Source organism: Aythya marila, assembly GCF_965140915.1.
Source record: "Aythya marila genome assembly, chromosome: 24".
NCBI classification, from domain to species: Eukaryota; Metazoa; Chordata; class Aves; order Anseriformes; family Anatidae; genus Aythya; species Aythya marila.
The window spans coordinates 5412972-5433896 of record NC_139065.1 but is presented as its reverse complement, the minus strand read 5'-3'; the positions used below and the strand labels follow the sequence as shown (position 1 = coordinate 5433896).

The 20925-nt window shown below is 58.5% G+C and overlaps 1 protein-coding gene across 2 annotated transcripts in view; it reads right to left on the bottom strand.

Annotated features, from left to right (window-relative positions):
• GRM4 (glutamate metabotropic receptor 4) overlaps positions 1-19985 on the bottom strand; it is a 36091-nt gene extending 16106 nt beyond the window's left edge. Inside the window, exons 1-3 of one of the 2 annotated variants that reach the window (XM_082778582.1) lie at positions 19262-19985; positions 11927-12143; positions 893-1028 (exon numbers count right to left, since the gene is read on the bottom strand). In XM_082778582.1, coding sequence (XP_082634708.1) covers positions 893-1028; positions 11927-12143; positions 19262-19780 — 872 coding nt within the window. In that variant the 5' untranslated portion in view covers positions 19781-19985. Of the gene's footprint in view, positions 1-892; positions 1029-11926; positions 12144-19261 lie in introns of those variants that run through there. The other variant, XM_082778583.1, reaches the window with a different exon arrangement.
• Positions 19986-20925: the final 940 nt, after the last annotated feature.

Below are 20925 nucleotides of genomic sequence, written 5' to 3'. Positions count from 1 at the left end.
GGCATCGCGGTCGTGCCTGGGCTAAACCCACGCTCACCCCCGTGCAAGCTGGTGTATAGAAAGCAATCTTCATGGGATATTATCCTGTTTGGATGGGTAAATGCTTACAAACGCCAGTTAATGGGGCTTGCCATTTACACAGCAAGGTAAATCCCCCGTTTCTCAATACACAGCCGTGTAAATGTCACGTTTGCAGACATTTCTATTAAGGAAGGAAAAAAAAAAAACTCGCAGCATTTGCACATCTGATGTAAACTGATTTAAAATCGCAGTTTACCCACATTTACATAATGTTTGCTGATTAATAAATTAGATACTTAGGAAATCAAGGGTATCTCCATCTGAATCATTCTGCTCCACAAACAACAGGAGCTGCAAGATGTTGCTGCACTTGTGGAGCTGCTCATCGCCTCCAGGAGTGGCTGCAGACCCAGTGGGCAGCACGGGTGTGTGGGGAGGGGTCCCCAAAAGGCCCCCCCAGGTCTGCACTGAGGGGCTGAGGCTGCACGGCACAGCAGAGCCAGCGCCTGGAGGAGGCACCCCGCTAGCTCTGGCCCAGCCCCTGAGCAGCGTGAAGCACCCGGGGTGTGACAGCAGGGGCTGCCAAAGCCAACAGAAAGCAGATTTTTCCCCCTTTGCGCTCTGTCTTGCTGGTGTCCCATGGCAGAGACCCCCCAGGTGGCCAGTTCGAAGTCAGCTCTGGTGGTCCCCGCTGCGGACAGGTCTGTGCCACGCTGCAGCCCCAGCCGGGTGCTCCCAACACAGCACCCATGCCAGCCACCAGCAGCCCGTGTCCCACGTCCCGGTCAGCGACACGCACACAGCCCGTGTCGGGCACCCTGCAGCGCGTCTCCCCCAGCCTCCCCTCGCGGCCCGGCCGGCCCCTCCGCACCTGATGTCGTCTTCGTTAGCGAAGATGATGACGGCCCGCGCGTGGGAGGTCTCCAGGAGGCGGCGGATGATCTTGTCGAACTCTCCCGGCTTGGGCTCCCGCGGGATCTTGACGGACTGGGCCACGCACACACCCCCTGAGGCACAGAGCACCCGGCACTGAGACCCCAGCTCCCACCCCGTGCCCCCCGCCCCTTTGCCTTCACCCAGTCGCACCAGGGGATGCTGACGCTCCCCGGGTCCCCCCCAGAGCCACCCCACGCTTGGAGCACGTCCTGCAATGGCTGCACCAAGCCTGGGGGGAGCATGGGGGGCACGGGGGGCACAGTCCCCCCCATGGGACCCTCCCCTTCCCAGCACCCAGGGCTGGGTTGTGCAAAGGGCTCTGCTTGTGCAACGGGCAAATACTGGATGAAACGACCCTTGGGGAGAATCGTGGATGTGCCACAGCCCTGGAGGAGTCCCTCAGCCCCGGGACAGCAGCAGCACAGCCCCGCAGGGAGTTTTATTTCCTCCCCTGCAGCCAAGCTCCCCAGCCCCACTCCTCTCCTTCCCCAGGTGCATGCCCAGGGACCCCCAGGTGCTTTCTGCCAGGCTGGGGAGAAGCCTCCCAGGCTGATCCCCAAGGCAGCCATGGGATTTTTGAAAAAGCAGCTAATTAAAATTAAAAGAGACAGAGGGAAGCTGGCAGCTGGACGAGTCCCTGCGCACGGCTGCCGGGCTCCCAGCCTCCAGCTCAGCAAAGCCAGGGCCCTCCTGCTCCAACGTTTTTGCAGATGCCAATAAAGAAAGAGATGAGAGAGAAAATTAAACATTGCAGGACCTTCTGGATGTAATTGATGGTCTCAATTTGCATAGTAAATGACACGGCTGATGCCTCACCTGCCACTAAAAGATCCCGGCTTAAGCAAAGGTCAGAGCAATTAACAGGCGGGCTGAGAGTCCCCCGATTACAATTACGGCACTGGAGAGGAGCAGGAGGAGCACAGGGAGAGGCCACGAGCCAGAGGCCTCCTGGAGAGGAGGCTTCACTCCCTCCAGCAGGGCTGGGGCAAAATGGGGTCGTTTGCCCCTTGTAGCCCAAAGACCGAGAGAGGGGCTGCCTCCCAACGCAGCCAAACCACGGAGACTTTTTATTTTATTTTATTTTTTTCCCCTCCGGTAAGAAACCGGGCCAATCTGATGTTTGTTTCCCATCTGGGGAGCCAGATGGATGGAGAGGAGGGAGCTGGATGAACAGACTGCCGGACAGACAGCTCGGCCCGGCGCGGGGGGCAGCAGCAGGCGGTGCCGGCGGGACGGGCACATCCCTGCCTGGGGCACGCGGGGCCAGGCTGAGACAGTGGCTCGGGCTACACAGCCAGTGCGGCTTAATTACAGTTTCCATAGCAATAAGAGGAAAAAATTCAACCAAAGCAGCAGTTTGCAAACACCAGAGCCTTCCAGGAGCCCTGGCGCAGGCAGGCAGGCAGGCGCATGCACGTGACAGCGCTGGGGACAGTGTGGCACCGTGCCACCGTGTGCCAACACCATGAGGCTCCCAGTAACGAGGCCTCCAGTAACAAGGCCCTCAGTAACGAGGTTCCCAGTAACGAGCATCCCACAGGCAAGCTGCCTGTTCCTCCATCTGAGCACACACAGGAGCAGCACAGGGCCATGGGGTGCTGTGGCGCGTGCCCAGAATCTGCAGCCCCGCTCCCTTCCCAGCAGGGCCCGAACAAAGCCAGCTTTGGGACTTTGCCAGCGCAGCAGCAGCGTGGGGTCGCCCCCACGCATTTATTGCCCTTTTTTCCCCAGGCAGCAGCTCTGAGCATCCACACTGCTCAGACAAACGCTGCCACCAGGTGAGCGCTGGCCAAGGGCTCGCTGCTTGTACGCATGGGATGAGGAGGTGGCGCAAGAGATGGGCCCATAAATAAATAAGAAAGGAGACTAAATCGATAGCAATTCAGAAGTGGCTGAGTTACGCAGCAGCTCTGTTAAATCAAACTAACGAGGAATGTAACAAAAAAAAAGGATACGGCCAATTAGGGCGTAATGAGGACCTTATTACCGCAGCGGCTGGAGAGCACGGAGCATGCGAGCGGGATGCAGCCAGGCCAGCAAGAGGGAAAAGCGAGGAGGGAAGCCCAGCGAGCCGGCTGGATGCAGCAGGAAAACTGCCCTAAGGATGGACACTGGTGTCTGCAGCTCCTCCAGTTTACTAAAGCTAATTGGGGCTCTCCTTACTTAAAAATAGCAACACAAAAAGCAGCCCAGGTGAAAGCCCCAGAGGGTCTGGGAGCCCTCCTCCTGCCCCCATGCAAATGCTGGCAACACCAATTAATAAATATAGTTTTGCTTCCTAATTAATGGTCTGGGAGAAGTCCAGTGGAGCAGGCGGAGGGAGCAGCTCAGTGGCACCCCGCTCACCTCCAGCAGCCCCAGCTTTTAGCACCTGCATTATTCATGGCCCCCGGCACTGCGGCAGGGAGGGGGATTTGCCAGGCGATGCTCCCGCTACCTCCACAACACTGCCTTTAGTCAGAACACTCCTTTAGAGCAAGAAATTAAAGAGACGAGGTGGGGACTGGGAGGCAGCGGCCGCTCTCCCTCCTCCGCCAGGATGGCACAGCATCGCTCCGGGACCCCGGGGCCAGGGAGGAGGCAGGAGCTGAGCTCCTTTTCTCCCCCAGCTTTGGGAGAGAGCCGGAGAGGCGCAGGAAGACCGGGGAAGCACCCCACAGCCTGGAGATACTCAGAGGCAGGCACCGGGTTTAAGGATGCTCAAGCACTAGATGGCATCCTGCTGATGGGAAGCACCGAGGGGTGCAGAGCTCCCGCAGCAAGAAACAGCCCCAAAAAGGGCACAAGCGACAGGCTGGCTGTGGGGCCACCCATCTGAACACCAGGAGCCGAACGCCCAGGGGTCTCTCTTCGTCCCCGGGAGCAAAACTGCAACAAACGTGCAGCAGCCCCGTGCGCCCAGCCCAGCCGTGCAAAGCAGCCCTGTGGGCAAAGCCCTCCCCGAGCAGAGCGCAGCCCACGCGGTCCCCAAGCACGTGGCCGTGTCCCCCCCGCTCATGTCCCCTCCCGGCGTCCCCACGCCGCCGCCAGCCGCTCGCCCGGGGACTCTCCTCGCTGCGGCAGGGTTAACGCGTGTTGTCAAACACAGGTCAGGGTTTAATCTCCACCATTATGGGCTCGGTGGGAGCGCAGCTGCTCTGGGAAGCGCAGCGCTCAAGTGCCCTCTTGATTGCAGGTAGATAATAAGCTTTTGCTGTCGCTAACATACACCATCAATCAGGGAGCGCTTTGCCCGGGCTCCCTGCAGAGCTGGCGGCTGCGGAGCACTGTGCAAACACCTCGGGTTGGAGCAGTGGGGGCTGATGCAGCCACGCTGCAAACAGGGACGCGCACGGCCCCCCACCCAGCTGGGAATTGCTCCCTGTGCAGCCCGAGGAGGGGATGGGGCCGTGCACAGCCCAGCTGCGGCGGCGTTTTGTAAGCTTGGCAGGAGGCTGCAGCAGCCCCACGCTGGCTTGGCACGGGGACACGCGGGGATGCTGCAAACCCACAGCCAAGCAGGGGCAGGAAGCCAAGTCCGGGCACCTCTGGCTGCTCCCGCTCCCAGTAAGCCCAATTGCCACTGGGAACACCCGGCAGGTCCCTGTGCCTACACCCAAAACATTGCACGGAGCAGCGGGGAGCACCCACCCCTGACCCAGCCGCACCCCAGCACATGCCCACCCCACGCTGTGCGCTCCCCAGCCTCCCCTTCGCAAATGAGGCCGTTTAAATGAGGTTTCCAAGCCCAGAGTCGTTAATTGGCGAGTCAGTGGCTGCACTTCCCTGCCCTAGGACTCATTATCCATGCCACTTCAAAGCCCCGAGGACCTGACTCATTAGAGGAGAAGTCATTAGGGGCACATCTCCATGCCCTCGTGGAGGCAAAGCTCCTGGCAGCGGGGATGGCTTTGGTCTAACCGGGGAGCACAGGGCGAGAGCAGGCGCTGTCCACGCGTCCATCCACCCTCAATGCTGCGGCCACGGGAGGCTTTGCACTTTGGGGACATCTCCCCTGGCTTGTGGGTACCTGCAGACAGGCAGGGCTGGGGACAGGAGGGTGATGGGGACAAATTCCCGTGCACAAGTCAGCCGAGCAGGGCAGCATCAGCAAGGCACCCTGCTCCTCATTACAGGCAGCTCTAATCCCTCCTTCGTGGTGGCAGAGCCCTAATGAGAGCGATGCTCGGATCACCCGTGCTTGGAGGCAGCCCCACAGCTCCCAGTCCCACTGTTGTCGTAGCACCCCCGCTACCAGCTCACTTTCTGGGGGAACCTGGGGACACCATCCTATTTCTGTCGCCCCAAACCAACCCCAGTGCGTCCTCGAGAGCAGCAAGATCTCAGCAACGACTCCAGCACTTCACTGCGAGACGGGCATCGAACCACATCCCTCCTGGGAACACAAAGCAGGGAGCAGTGGCAGCCCCCCAAGCCCCACATTTTTGGAGCCCTGTCCCACACGGTCGGTGGCTGGTCCTCCTCGCACAGCCCGGGTTCCCGGCACACGTCACATCGCATCGAGCCTCCGTCACTGGAGGCTCCTGGCACTCGCTGCCAGCCTCATCCCTGGAACGGGTTCAATTGCTGCTCTTTAGTGCTTTGAAATCTCATCAGACATTATGAATCTGAGCAATTTGCGCCTGCTTTTCAACTGCCTGCATTGCCAGGCTAAATCAGTAATTAATAAATTTGCAACAGGGGAAAAAGAAAGGGGGGAAAAAAGGCAAGGCTTCGCTCTGCTCCGATTGGGAGCCCTGGGAGGCAGTGCTGTGGTGCAATGGCACCGCGAGGTTCAACTCCTCTGGGCAGCGAGACAACTAAATTTCTGCTCTGTGTTTGGAATCCAGGTTTCTCCCTTAGGTACCAACCCCACAGACTGTGCCCATGGGAAGGAGTTTCTGCCAAACACCCCCTGCTCTTGCAGCCCCCCCAACGCTGCGCCTCCTTCCCCCTCACCCTGCTCCAGCCTGGAGCTGGGAAGAGCCAGCAGACTCAGGGATTTTAGGGCTTTAGAACCAGATTTCACCATCTTCCCCCAGCCTACTGCAAGCATCACTCTGCAGAGACCCTCACCCATCGCACAACCCCACGAGCTGGGCCTGGAAGTGACAGATCGGCCCCAAAAGCAGCGCTCTTCCCTTCATTTACCTCATGTACCATAACCATTTATCTGCTCCCTCCTAACCCAAGCCCAAAACATGGAGAAGAGAAACGTGCTCTGCTTCACCCCTCGCGGCCCCCCTGGGGCCATCGTCCTGCCGTGTGTCACCGCATCGTGGACAGGACAGGACCCAGCGTGCCCCAGAAATGTTAGGGACCAGCCACCAGCGTGGGCTGCTGCCAAACCCCAGAGTCAGGCTCCGAGCCAGAGCCGTGCGCCCGCCCTGACCCCAACCTCTCCGTCCTGCCTCGCTCTCCTCTTCCAGCACACAAAGGGCTTCCTGTGGGCCATGAAAACAAGGAGTGGAGTTAAGAGGTGGTGTCAGTGGTATTTACAGGCAGATTTCAGGCAGCAAACACTCCCCAAGCCCTGGATCTGCAGGGAGGTGTTTTCCCAGCCGTGCCCAGTGCTCCCAGTCTGGCCCTGGCTTTCCCCAGTCCCAGCCTGTGGGGTCCTTTGCACGCAGCAGCAAAGAGCCCGAGGGCAGAGAAGGTTATTTTAGGTGGGGAAACTGAGGCACGAGGCTGTTTGGAGCCAGAGGAGAGCCTGGCATCCTGCCTGCCTCCCTCCTGGCTGCATTATAGCACACGGTATTGACTGTAGCGAAAAGAGGCAGAGAGGGTGGAATAAATAGAAAAGCAGCCCAGGAAATATGACTTCAGCCTCTGCGGAGCCTGAAGGAGTCTGGAGACCCAAAGCAGCGATGGCACCAGAGCCCCAGTGAGCAGACCTGTCCCTCGCTGAGCGTGCCCCCACCGGTGGGGGGCTCGTGGACGCTCCCTGTCCCCATCCCACACACAGCACAAGGAAAATGCTGGGATAGGAAAGGTGGCTGCAGCCAGACCCACATGAGCAAGGGATGGGTATAACCAGGCTGGTTCTGGTCTCAGGATGCCAGGGATCTTTCCTGAGCCACGCTGTGGAGGTAGATGCTCAGCTTGAGCCCCAGAGAGGACAGAAAAGCCACCAGCCTCAGAGCAGGAACGGGTTCACCCGAAGCCCAGGCTGCAGATCCAGCCCTGGAGCAGGCACCGTGCCACGAAAAAATTTCCAGCTCCGTGCCGGGTGCTGAGCGGAGGATTTGGCTGGGGAGTGGAGACGCCAGCAGCAAATAGCAGCCCTCCGGTGAGACGCAGTAATTGAGTGCTGACTGCAGAAGAACAGCAATCCTCCGAGATGAAAGGGAGCCGGGCAGCCCTCCTCGCCCGGCTCTGCATTACTGCTAATCACACCTCCTTTCGTCACAGGGCTGAAGGTCACCCGCTTTAATTCCTGCGCTCTTTGCTGGAGGTGGTGGCGTGCCAAAAAAACTTCTCCCTGCAAGCAGCCCTGAGAAATAACCAGCAGCTGTGCTCCCGTCCATCCCACGGAGGTGGCATCTGCAGGACCGGTGGCATCTGCTCCCCAGGGCAGCCACCACCACGCTTGCACATCGAATCCTTTGAAACGTGGCACTCGGTGCTGCCTCATACCTTAAGACTCGGGAGCAGCTGAAGCCCACGTTCAGCATCACCCAAACTTCGTGCGCGGGGCTGCGATCGTCAGATCCCCCTTTGGGGGTGACATTCTGATGCATCGAGCAAAAGTAATGAGCCCGGCTAAAAGCAGAAAGACAGCCATGAATGTCACATGGTAATGAACAAATGCATCGCAAATACATATCAGGCTCTTAACTAAAAATATAGAAAACTCAGCGAAGGATAAAACAATAGAGGGGGGAAATGACAGTGTAAAATTGATCCAGACACATGACTAAGGAGTCGTGCGTTTGCCTAGAAATATTGCCCTCTTCACAAAGCAGAGCGCAGCGCATTACGACGCATGGCATAACACGCTGTGCACACCAGCTAAATTACATAAACATAAATCTAATGCTTCATCTCCAAGAGCTCAGTGACAGCAGAGGTGTCAGCACACGCAGAGCCAGGGGACCGTGGACAGGTCTGTCCCTTCCCCCAGGGGACGCCCAGGGGCGGTGAGATGCTCTAGGAGAGGAGCTTGGGACACCCGCTGCTGGCCCTGCCCCGCACCTTGGTGCCAAGCTGCACATACAAATAATACCCCCCCATATTTGCAGGGTGCTTTGGGGGAGAATGCACTTAAAGTGTTTCAAAGTGTCCAATGAAAACACACGTTTTTGCAGACATAACATTTTGGCAGTGATAACGCCCAAAAAACCTTTGCTCCCATGAATAATGACCGTCCTGCCGTCGGTGCAACCAGCAGCAATTGCCAGGGGCCAGCAAAGTAATTGCAATACATAAAACCTAATGGCCCTCCTGGGTCAGGCTGGCTCAGGAGCCCTTGGCTGCAAGACAGCCCCCGTGGGTCACTCAGCAGAATAACCTGCCCCAGGGCGAACTTCTTCCCTGCCCACCGGCGGAGAGGGGTGAGTTCGTGCCTGGAGCAGAAACGCTTTGCGCTGCAGCAGAAGCCGCTTTAGCACGAAGCTTTGCTAAAAATTGAAACTGAAGGTCAAGTTGATAATGCATCAGAAAGCAAACAGCTTGAATGCTAACTGCTAACTACAGCAATGAGCATTATTGCCTGATGGAAATAAAACCCGACTCCGAACACTCAGGCTTGGCATGAGAAATGAAGCGGAGCGATGTTATGGGGGAGAGCGAGCGCGCCGGCACGCAGGGAGACACGCGCCCAGCCTGCAGCACCGTCCCTGTGCCCACCCGTGCCCTGCGGCATCCAGACCCCGTGCCAGCATGCCCAGAGAGCTCTGCGGCTTGACAAACAACAAGCAGAGGCCAGATCCTCGAGCAGCAGCCCTTCTGCATCGCCTTGACAGTCCGGAGGCACCTTGAAGCAGAAATAAATTGCCGGGTCCTTTATGCTGCTGGAGGAGTGGAAATGAGAGCCAGGCATACACGAACAGGCTATAAAAGAAAGGGACGGATCCTTCGCCAGCTCCCAGTGGCTCTGTGCTGGTGTAAAGCCATTTGGTGACAGCAGGGCCATCCAAATTTATGAGGGAACATGGAGAGGCAAAGCAGGCACAGCAAGGCTCTTCCTCAAACCTTGCACAGAGCACAAGGCTGGGGGGATTTTCAAATTAAAAAAGGCATCCATATACACACACAGCACGTTCTCGTCCCCATCCTCTCATTACTGACAGCTGCAGAGCTGCCCTCTGTGGGTGCAGGAGCCAGGAAACCCTGAAAACCCTGAGGACCCCATGCCGGGAGATGCCCCTGGAGTAGCTCAGACCCCACGCAGGCGCCCACGTGCCGGCAGCGTCTCCAGGCCCCACGTGGCTGCCACGTTTGATGCACGACAGCTCCTGTACACAAGTGAGCAGGGGAGCAGCGTTACTGCTGATAACGCACGGGCTGCACTCACGCTGCCGTTCTGCTGCAATTACAGTGGAATTATGCTTTTTGATAACTAAATTATCACTAATGCACATAATCGTTGGGTTATGCGGATATACAAATTACAGGACTGCCTCAGTCCCAGATTAATACGCGTGCATTTCAACTCCATGTACACTCATTTACACTGCAATTATGCCATCATATCATTAACCATCTGGTGATAGGAATTCACGGTAACCACAGGTATCTCAAACCAGAAGCGCTTGTGCTGCAGAGGGACCACCAGTCACAACACCTGCTCCTTACTGGTGCATAATGGAGGGGTTGAACCGGGCCCAATCCCCTGGCCACATCCAGCCCCACACCCTGACCCCACAGGGAAGCACTGACCAGGACAGGGTGGCCATGTTATGCTCTGTTTTCTCCAAAATTAGGGCACACCAGGGCTAGACAGAATAACATGGCAACTGAACCCGACGCTGCTGTCATCTCCCCATGTCACCCACTGGTCCCAGCAGCCCTTCCCCTGTCATGGGACATGGGCAGCCCAGCAGGACCCGCCAGCCCAGGGCAGGCAAGGAAACTCCTTTTCGGGTGGAAAACCCATGCAAAACACCCCTCATTCACACAAAAAGCCTCTTTCCCTTTATTTCCGTCATCAGACAAATCTCGTTATCATCATGAGCCAGATGGGGCTGCTGTTAGCATTTACAAACCCCAGTAGGGTTACTGGTTAAGCTGTTAACAGAGCCATAAACACAGCCCTTCGCTTGCAGCCAAGCATAATTCCCCCCCACGAGCATCCTTCCCACCCCCACCAGCATCCTTCCCCCAGTCTGCCGCCCCAGTACTCCGGGTACCATGCGTGCCCAAGCTGCACACCTGCAGCCCCGTGTATCCCCATTGCACCTGGATTTTGTGTGCTCAGCCACAGCTGTGGCACAGCATGTGCCCCCCAGCACTGCTCGCACCCGCATCCCCAGCCCAGGGGACATGCACAGCACGCCCCGAGCCGCACGCAGCTGTGCAGACAGCCTCAAGTCATCGCAGCCATCGACTCCGAAACACCCCCACGCGCTCCTCCTGCAGCCGTAGGCCCGTGAAGATTTTTCTGCTTTTCAAGTTAAAATCCTGAAGAGCAGATTCCAGGTTGAATCCCCAGATGGGCTTCTCTGCATATTAAAAGCACAGCCGGTTCCCAGTGCCACGGCGCGCGCGAGAGACAGAATTAACGCTGTTCCTATTTATAGGGCTTTGATTAGGAGCTCGTCACCTAGAAGTTTTTATTCCCTTTATCCATTTATAAGGCCATAACACAGTTTGACTAGCTCCAGATAGGCTGGTGTCCCACCGATTTTGCCAGAACTTAATGTGCCATTCAGACACAGTTAAGCCAGTAATAGGCAGCAGCCTGTACTCTGCAGGGTTTTAACTGCATCAGAAAACACTCTTCAGCTCCCGGCTTGCCCTGCACACACTATGCCGCAGAGGCAAAGCGAAGCTGGGGCGAGGAGCAGCCCCAACAGCCCCTTTGTGGGGTCTCGGGGCAGCTCCTGACCCCCTGAAAGGGTGCACGGAGCCATTGCCTGGGCTGACGCCCAATGCAACAGCACCCACAGCAGCAGTGCCTGGGGGTCCTCGTCCCTCTCAGATGGTCCTGCGTGGGTACTTGGCCACCAGCTGGTACCCACAAGCTATTCCACTGCTCCCGAGGCTGCTAATCCCTCCTAAGCATCCCTGCGCTCCTGTCAGCAAAACACTTTCTGGCTCCCGACAAATCCTCGCAAAAGAGTTTTGCTGAGCACGGACTTTCCGCCTGTCCAAAGCCTATAGACAAGTTAAAGCACCTGCCCTCAGGGATAATTCCACTAAAATTGGGTGAAGCATGCGCTGGTGCCAACTTTATTTTCTGTTAAAACCTGGGAGTATTTGTAAAAGTCTTTTCTTCTGGAAGGCGCCCAGCTCCGTGCGGAAGGAGGGGGCTGGATCAGCTCGCGCTTGGCAGCCGCCGACCCAGCAGATTTGAGGTCTCCTTGTGCGCAGGGAATGGGATTTCAAGATGCTTTCTGAGAGGAGCTGGCAGCAGTCAGCCAGCCCGCCCCACAGATGGCTGCTCCCATCCCCACTTGGTGACGTCCCCACTGCTGGACCTCGGGAGGCGACAAGAGCAGCACCCCGGGACACGCAGTGGTGCTGCACAGGACACACACCCAGCCTAGGAACCAGCCACCACAGTGTCCTTGCAACTAAACAACCAGCAGAGCAGCCCCAAAGCTCTGAGCCCCCAGAGCCCCAGGATCATGCCCTAAAGCGGGGCTCCCATCCCTACTCCTGCACCGCAGCCATTCCTCAGCTCAGGTCACAACGCCCGACCAGACACATCCCACCACCCCACAACAAGCTGCATGTCACCCAGGTGGTGACCCAACTGGTCACCCAATTGCCTTTCCTGCCCCAAAACCCACGCCAAGCCCCCATCACAGGGGGGCAATCTGCTCACCGTCCTCCCTGGACTTCTGGATGAAGGCCTCCACGCCACTCTCCCCGTAGCTGCCCTCGGAGGCCAAGGTGGAGACGTAGTTCCACTTGAGGGCTTTGACGATGTCCACCATGGCTTGGGCCTGGTAGGTGTCGGACGGGACAACGCGGGAGAAGAAGTCGTAGCGGCTGTTGTCACTCAGGTCCGGGGCGGTTGATGCATAGCTGATCTGGGGGATCTGGGACGAAGAAAGATCAGAGTCAGGAGAAAAAGGCCAGCTGCACCCGGCTGCACTGCCCTCACCTTGCCCGTGCTCCCGAAGTCCCACTTGGGAGGACGCAGGGAGTGGAAATCAAGGAATTGGGAAGCGTCCAGAAGAAACCAGCCCCCGTGTGCCAAAACAGAGGTGAAGGAATGGTGTGAGGCCTGCTCACGCCCAGATCCTGGGTATGGCCATAGGAAAGCAGAGGCCACAGGATGACAAGGCGCCCAGGAGAAGGGACCAGCTCTGTCTGGGACCTGCAGCCGCCAAACCCCGGCTGTGATGCCTGGTTTGGCCCCAGGAGGAGGCAGTGGAGAGGCTGAGGGACCCCTCAGTGACACCCAGCAGGGCCTCCAGCATGGCAGAGGCCCTAGAGAAAGCCTTGTTCCTGCCCTGAACTCCACAGCTACGATATTCTGGCCTCCTGCCCCATGAGGGACCGACAGGAGCGCACCCTGCCAGACCCTGTCCAGCCAAGCCATAAATAAGCCTTTTAAATTAATCAGAGCTCCTGCACCTCGCGCAGTACATTAGAGTGATTTAGCACCGGAGGATCATGCAATGCTTAGCACTTACACAGCACTTTACATCTCCAAAACACACCACAGATGTTAATTTATCTTAAAGATGGAAAAGGTTTATTAAATTATCAAGCCCAGGTTCTCCGCACCAGCCTGAAGTTCCCTACTGAAGATGTACCAAAACGAGAGCCAGCCCATCCATCACCTCCACATCCTACACCCTGTCGGGCACCACGCACCTCTGCAATGTGCCTCTGCTTTGGCACAGCACGAGGGCTTGCCAAACCCTGCCCAAAACAGGGACGTGGTTTTGAATTTAGCAGCGATATAATGGCAGGGGCTGGAGCTCAGCCAGCTGCCATGGTGCAACCTGGCCGTGGCTACAGGCACAGCGCAAACAGAGGAGGAAAAGCCCAAAGCAACACTGACCCCAAACTGCTCCGTGCTGCAGGGTAAGGGGATGCAGAGCAGCAGTCCCCAGCTGTGGGGGGCCTTTCCCCCTCTCCCAGTTTAGGAACAATTCAGCAATCGCAGCTTGCAGGAGAACAAACACAGCTGGAGCCATGGGGAGCTGCAATGAGGCCCCGGGATCCCCCGGGCTCAGCAGGCAGCTGGGTCATGCCAGATGCCTTAAACCAGCTCAGGCTGAGTTTGGCCTCACCAGTTGCCACTCCTGCATTAAGCAGTTAGCTAATTTGCAGCAGCAGAGGGGAGAACCAGGGGGTGTGGAGAGGTTTGTGGTGCGTAGGCATCCTAGTGCAGGTTTGTAAGACCAAGCCACCTCACTGGGAGCCTGAAATGCTGGCACCTGCCTTCTAATGATGGTGCTTCCAACCACCACCTCCCTGGTTAGATACCAGCACAGCCCCGTCCCGATGGTGGGGAGCAGCCCCTGACCCAGATCCCAGCACCCAAGCGTGGGGGCTCACCCCAAAGCTGCCCCCTGGACCTGCCCAGCCCTCCCAGCTGCCCCATCCTACTCCACTCATGCTCCCAGGCCATGCTGCAGTTTCTCCTCTGCTTTCCTGTTATTTTCCCCTTTTCCACTCCAGTCCCTCACTCTCTCCATTAAACGTGATACCGGTGTTATAAACCCACGACTCCACCTGAATGCTAAACGGCCCCTGGAAAGGAGCAGCCACCCCTCCACCTACAGCAAAATATGAGATGAAAAAATGGAGAGAAGGAGAACAAGTGGGAGAGGGAAAGGAAGGAATCTTTATCAAGGCACAAATAGGATTATTCTCTGTGACAATCTGCTTTGTGCTCTTTTCCAAGGGGCTGTGATCTGCTCGTTGGGTATCTGTGACCAGGAGCCAGTGCATGAGGCCCGATTAAAATTCTGCTCAGCAGGCAAGGCACTCGTCTAGCAATCATTCATCCTGGGGAGGGAGCGGGGGGATGCTCTGCTCCTTCTCTCCTTTCCTTTTCCCTGCCAGGCTCGCAGCAGTGCCGGGAGGATGGGCAGGGAGGCTTGGGGTGGAGGCACTGCACGAGGAGGCTGGTGTGCAGCGTGCCCGTGCAATGGGGCCAGGTGGGTGCGCAAAGCAGCGGTGCCATGTGAGACTCGGGGCAGAAATGGTGCCAAGCTGGCTTTCCACAGGCCATCAAACCCAATGAGTTTTTCTCTGTGGTTTTAATAGATCCACACCTCCGCAGCAGGTTGCAGAGGAGGGATGCTTCCCAGATATTCCCCTGGGACACCGTGTCCCATGGAAGTACCATGGAAGTGCCGATGGGCTCCAGCTGAGGCCCAGGGCTGGGATTAACGCCGGGACACAAAGCCTGGTCCAGCCCCTGCAGGGAAGCAGAGCCTAGGCAGTACCTGTTGATCTCCAGGTTATGAACTGGAAGCCGTATTTTAATAAACAAACTGAAAGAGCTTTTCTCCCTCGCTACACTACCTTGGATGGAAGTGAAAATAAAATACCGGTTCCCAAATGACCATTTGATAGATTTCTTCTGCCTTTTTCCCCCTCTGCCTTTTTGATCTCCTGGTTTACAATAGCCCAACTCCCGGCACCAGCTATTTTCTCAGATAAAAGACAAAAGTCCTTTCAGGTCCATGAAAGCAAAATGCGGGCAGGGAATTCAAGGTTCTTAGAAAGAAGGATGCGGGTGGGGGGAGCTGGCAATGCACCTTGGCTGCACATTTGGGCACCGGCACAAGCCCTGAACAAACTCGCAGAGGCACCACGCTGCTCTCAGCTCCTTGCCTGGGTCATTGCCAGACCAGGCTAAATACCACAGTGCTGGTGGGGAAATCAGCAGGATCAGCTCTGCTGCACCCCAGGACTACCTTACCGCATCAAGACCAAGGAGTAACCCTGGGACAGAGGGAAAAACCTCCCTTTTCCTTTATTTTGAACAAAAATAGGGTCAACATCATTCAGAAACACCCCCAGCCTTGAGAAAAGCTCCCCCAGGGTAGGAGAGCAGGCGGAAGCCGTGGTTAGGGGTACAGTCCTGCCCCCCAAGCCCCTGGGTCAGATTTGCCCTCGGTGCACCAGTGTGGTCAACCTCAAACTCTCCCCCGACGCCTCCACCGCAAAAGCACCTGGGCTCAAAACCCATTTCATCAGCACCGGCTGACGATAGCGCAGCGTTTTGTCTAACAGCAGCATTTTGTCTAACAGCAGAGGATCATAATCTGCTCCAGATTGGAAAGCTTCAGACAAAGGCAGCAACTTGAGCACGGCCCCCAGCCGGGGTTTGCAGGGATGCAGAGCTCCGACCCCAGTGCTCCTTGCACCAGTGCCCCTGCACCACAGACGGGGTCAGGAGCAGCTAATTCCCTAACCATAATTATTAATTTCATGCGTATCTTATGCCAACCTCTGGTTCACCGACAAGATGGAATTGATTTAATTAGAATTTCCATCATTGAGCCATTTGGACAGCAGCTTTTAATTAGGGAGAGCACAAAGCACCGCAGGGGCTGGGGGAACGAGGGGGCTGTGCGGAGCCAGCTCAGACCTTGTCACTGTTGGTTTCCCCAGCTGAAAACAGGGGCCAGGGCAGGCAAATCACTCCAGCATCCCAAACAGCACCCTGTCATGGAGCTGATAACAAATTCCTCCAGTTCCCAGCCCCAGCTGCTCCGGGGTGACAAGCGACAGCCACATTCGAGGGGGGACAGCTTGGGGCAGGGAGAGAGAAGCTCCCCGTCTTGCCCACCCCTTTGCCACAACCTGATAAACCGAGCCAGCTGCTTGGCTGCATCCTATTTTTTTCCCAAAAAAAACAAGCTCCCAACCTAGCCAAGAGCAAAGCTCAGGGTGCAGGGAGCTGAGGTTGCTGCCCTTCATTGGGCTCCTCACCGGCCCTGCCGCCCTCCTCCTCCTCCTCGCCCAGCGGTGCCGGGGGAGCTGCCGTGGCCAGGGCAGCCCGGGGGAGCCGGAGAGGCTGCAATTCGTTTTAATAAACCCGGAGCAGAACGAGGAAATGAACTGGCAGCAACAGAGCGGGTGATTAATCAGAGCGTCCCCCAGCCGATTTCCACCTCCCCGTCTTCATGAAGGTTATTTACCCGCTAAGCAGCGCCGCGTGGTGCGCAGGGCAACGCTCACTCCGCCACCTCCCTTCCACCACTCCAGGGCTCGGCGCTGGGGGCCGGATCCTGCTCCGCACCCCCGGCCAGCAAAACCCCCTGTGCGTGCAGGCACACGGGCACGCACGGCTCCCGCTGCATGCGACGGGCCAGCGTCCTCCATTAGGTGGATTAATCATGCTGTACAACACCCTGGTGCTAAAAGGAGCTCGACAACTCGCTGCAGAGAAGGAAACGAGCGCCTCTAAGTGTCGGGTGTGTGCCCAGCGCCTCCGCTCACCCGGGATGCTCCTCGCCCCAGCGGAGCGCACGGGTGCTCCTTGTGCCCCAGCTCGCTCAGGACGGGATTGAAAAGCACAGCCCGGGCCCTGATGCAGCTTTTGGGGAGTCGTATTTGCAGGGGACGGACCTGGGTTCTTTTACACCATCGTCGCGGTGGTCATTCAGGAGAAAGTGGGTAGTGCTGAGGCTGGAGAGCCAGCAGACAGGGGTGGGAAGGAGCTGGAGCGTGCCAGAAAGCTCTGGCAGTGACGACAGACAGATGCTATCGCAAGGAGGCGAGAGCAGGGATTTGAGGGGAGGTTTTTCTGCATGCAGAGCTGCGAGGAGTGATGAAACCAGCTTGGACAGAGGATGCCGCATCTGCAAGTTGTTCCGCTGATGTACAGCTTTAATTAGGCAATGGCAGCTAACGAAGGACACGTTATTTATTTATGTAGCATGGGAGCGACGAAACCCCTGCCAGGGATGTGCCGAGCCCTCCCTGCCAGTGGGTTTGGGCTGGCGGGGAGGGGATGGAGCAGAGCGGGGCGCACGGGAAGGGAGCACAGCACGGGGCGAGGAGAGCACAGCACCCCCAGGCAGGGGCCAGCTGGAGGAGGGCAGGGGCTGCTGAGACCCCAACCCACCCAGGGCTCTGCAGCACCACTGCCACAACCCTCCCAGCAGGGCAAGGGGAGCCTGAACCACAGCACGAAGCAGACACAGCGTGGGTGCAGGTGTGCACAGAGATCCTGGGGCAGGCAGAGGGGGAGCTGCTCAGCCCCCAGACCCACGAGCCTCATCCTGCACCCAGGGGCACCCCCGATGCTCCCTCCGTGCCCCCATCTCGGCTGTACCCTGCACAAAGGGTGCCCCAGCACTTTGCAGTCCCGGGGCTGATGCAGGAGCCAAATCTCTGGCTCCAGCCCAGGAGCGAGCATCGTCCCTCGAGGGGACAGGAAAAGGCAAAACTGTGAGCACAGCCGTGCCCGGGGAGGCAAACGCTTTGCTGAACCTCTGAGCGGAGCCGCCCGCGCTTAAAGGTCAGCAGCAGCGTGAAATGGAAGTTGCCTGATTTTCATTTTAAGCATGTCCGTGCCATAAACCCACTATTTGAATAACAAAGAGCGACGGCGGGCAGGCAGCGCGGGGCAGGGCTGGACCTGACATCCCGCGGGAGCGATGTCCCCGTGCTGGGGCCACCAGCGCCTGGCAGGGAGGTGGGGACAGCGAGTCCCAGGGCTCCCAGTTGAGCTGAGGGCCAGGTCCCCACACTGGGGACACCGAGGCTTGAGACATGTCCCCACTGGGCCACCACCAGTGCCAGGGTGCATCGGGGCTCGGCAACATCCCCCTGCATGGTCACAGATGCTTTGTCCAAGCAGCAAAATTGGAGGAGAAAGGGAAAAAAAATAGCCCAGCCCACCCCCAAAACAGCTCCCCCCGCTCCTCCAGCTGTCACTCTCCTGCCTCCTTCCTCACTGCCTCCCTCCCTGAAGTGAGCATTCAATCTTTTTTTGTCTCGGCAAATAGCTTTTAAGTTCCTCCCGCTCTCTCTAATTTATATTATTTTAATTATTGAATAGCCCTCTCGCTCGTCGCCTGGAACATTAACACGTTTTTTTTTTTAAAAGGGACCCAGAAAAATCAAACTCCATCAGCGATCTGTTTTTCAGTCTCTGCTAACAGCCTCCAGCCCTCCCAGGAGGGCGCAGCGCTCCGTACGCCGGGCGGGCGGGAGGGAGGATGAGGAGGGGGAACGGGAGGAAGGCAGCCAGCCCCCGAGGAAGGGAGGGTTTCGAGGCTCGGGAGGGGGAGGCAGCGTGCGTAGCGCCAGCTCGGGGCTTCCACCGCTGCCGGGCGCGCAGCCTGTTTGCATTTCTCTCTGCCTTTTGCTGCTGAGGGGGCTCTTGTTCAAACATTCGCTCTAGCCCCAGGACATTGCTGCGGATAAATAAATGCACAGCGAGCGGGATGTAATTATAAACTCCTTGGTTTTCCTGCAGCTGGAGCGGAGGAGAGCAATGGGAGAGCCAGCCCGCAGCCAGCACCACGGCCACAGGCACCCTGCTCCCCTCTGCACACCCAGGGCCAGGGGCAAAGCCAGTGGTGTCCCCAGTTTGTCCCTAGGCACAGAGCGGTTGCCACCGTCCCCTCCTGGCACCCTGCAGCTGCCAGCAATAAATGCAGCTCCCATCCCAGCAATAAATGCGGCTCCCCAGCAATTTGGCTAAGGTGTCACCTTACCTCTGGTCCCCTCAGGTGACACCCCAGGAGAGGACCAGGGAGCTCCCCAGGGAGGCTGAGCCCTCTCCATCCCTGGGGGGTTCTCAGCATCCACTGGGACCAAGCCCTGAGCAGCCCGGGCTGAACCCAGCAGGGTGCAGGCAGCTGGGATGGAGCCCCCCGGGTCCCTTCCAGCCCTGTGGTCTCATCCTGCACCCTGTCCTGAGCTGACTGCCCGTCCGTCCCCCCGCAAGGCTCCCAGCAGGAATGCCAGGAGCGTCAGCATCCCACCTGGCCACGAAGCCGGGGGAGAAGACAAAGCCTGCTGCTGCAGCATCGTCACCAGAGGGGGACGGAGGAGGGGATCCCTGGGGACCTGGGGGAGGCAGGAAAATGCTTTTAAAGACACTCGCGCTCCTGCCTGCCCCCAGCTGTGGAGGAAGAGGTAAGCATGCAAAAACCTGGCGAAACCACCACGTTTTTTCATGGGTTCAGCCCTGGTGGAGGTGTCCAGGGAGCCTCGGGGGGAGCTGTACCTTGAAGAGCCGCAGGATGTTGGCCACCATGATGGAGACAGAGCTGCCCGAGGCGCCGATGACGCCAACCACCCGCTCGGGCTTGGTGATGATGGGGGGGCCGCCGTTGACGCAGCGCACCTCGGTGCTGTCCTTCTCGATGAGGGCTTGCACGAAGGTCAGCGACTGCTCCAGGGCGTGCGTGTCCCGCGAGCACGTGTCCAGGATGCGGGCGCCCAGGGTGATGTTGGGGAGCAGGTCGGGGTCGTTGTTGATGCGGTCCAGGGCGAAGAGCATGGCCTCCAGGCGGTGGATGCCCTTCTCCTTCTTCAGCTCCCCGCAGGCTTTGCCCTCCGCGCCCCGGCCGTGCACGGGGAAGAGCCCCCCGAGCGTGATGTCCCCGTCGATGCGGATGGAGTTCATGTGCGGGTAGCCCTGGCCTTTGGGCTTGGCGGCACCCCCGGGCGCCCAGCCCCAGCTCCAGGCACTCAGGAGGAGGCAGAAGGAGAGACGCTCCACGCAAAAACGACCCCCGCTCATCGCCGAAGCCGTGCTGGGGCAGAGCGCGCGGCCCGAATCCCGGCGGCGGTCAGGCGGCGAGGCGGGCACGGCTGGGTGGCATGGCTCCGGCGGCTCCGTCAGCGGCTCCCATGGGTGCCGGCAGCCCCCAGGGTGCGGCGAGCAGCCGGGCTGCAGGTGGGTGCCAGGACCGGCATCGCTACGCCGGGGAGGAGAGGCAGCAGGGGTGGCCCAAGCAGAGGTTCGGGTCCTTCTTGCAGAGCCCTTGGGAGGGAGAAGGGGGAGCAGGAGGAGAGAAAGAGGGGGGAAATTAAACAGGAGCATGGAGAAGATGTCAGCCATTCCAAGGTTTCAGCAGGGAGCCCGGAAGAAAAGGTTTGGGATTTGCTGGATTTGTGAGTCACGCCAGCTGCTTTGACTCAGCCCCAACAGCGCATCCGGCGCAGGGCCCCTGCCGCGCTCAGCCCCAGCAGCAGGGCCAGCTTGGCACGGGTTGGAGGGAAGCCCCAGGACCCGTCCCATCCCAAACCCCCTTTGGGGAGCTATCAGGGTGGGGCAGACCCCAGGGCAGTGCTCAGAGAGGGCCAAACCCCAATGCACACACAGCCCTGGTCCCAGCAACCCTAGAGCATCCCTCCTGCCCCAGGTTCACAGCCAGGCACGGGAACCAAGCAGCCCCCTGAAAGCTACGCTGCATGGAGACCCTGAGCTGATCCGGGGGGGGAATTTTCTCTTTAGTGACCCTCCTTCCCTGAGCACCCCCTGCTGCACCCCAAGGACCACAGCCCCCTCGTGTCCCCATTGATGGCCCCAGCCACAAGCAAGCTGCTGCCGTTAGCAGCCCACCTGCATCCCCTGCACAACTGGGGTCAAGACTGGGGATACCAAACAAGCACAATCCAAGGGATGGGGCAGCCAGGGGCTGATTCCCAAATTTCTCCTCCATTCCCTGCCATGAGGCCATTGCCATTGCCTGCCTGCACACCCTGAGCACCACGCTGCCAGCCACGCAGGCGCAGAGCCGAGCTGGGTGTTAAGCAAAATCAGACCCAGCCAGGTACCGAAGAAACCAGGAATTATGTATCCAAAATGCACCCCTAAGCACCGCGGCTCGCACCGCTCTCCATTCGGGCTGCTGAGCTCTGCATCGGCCACTGCTTCTTTGC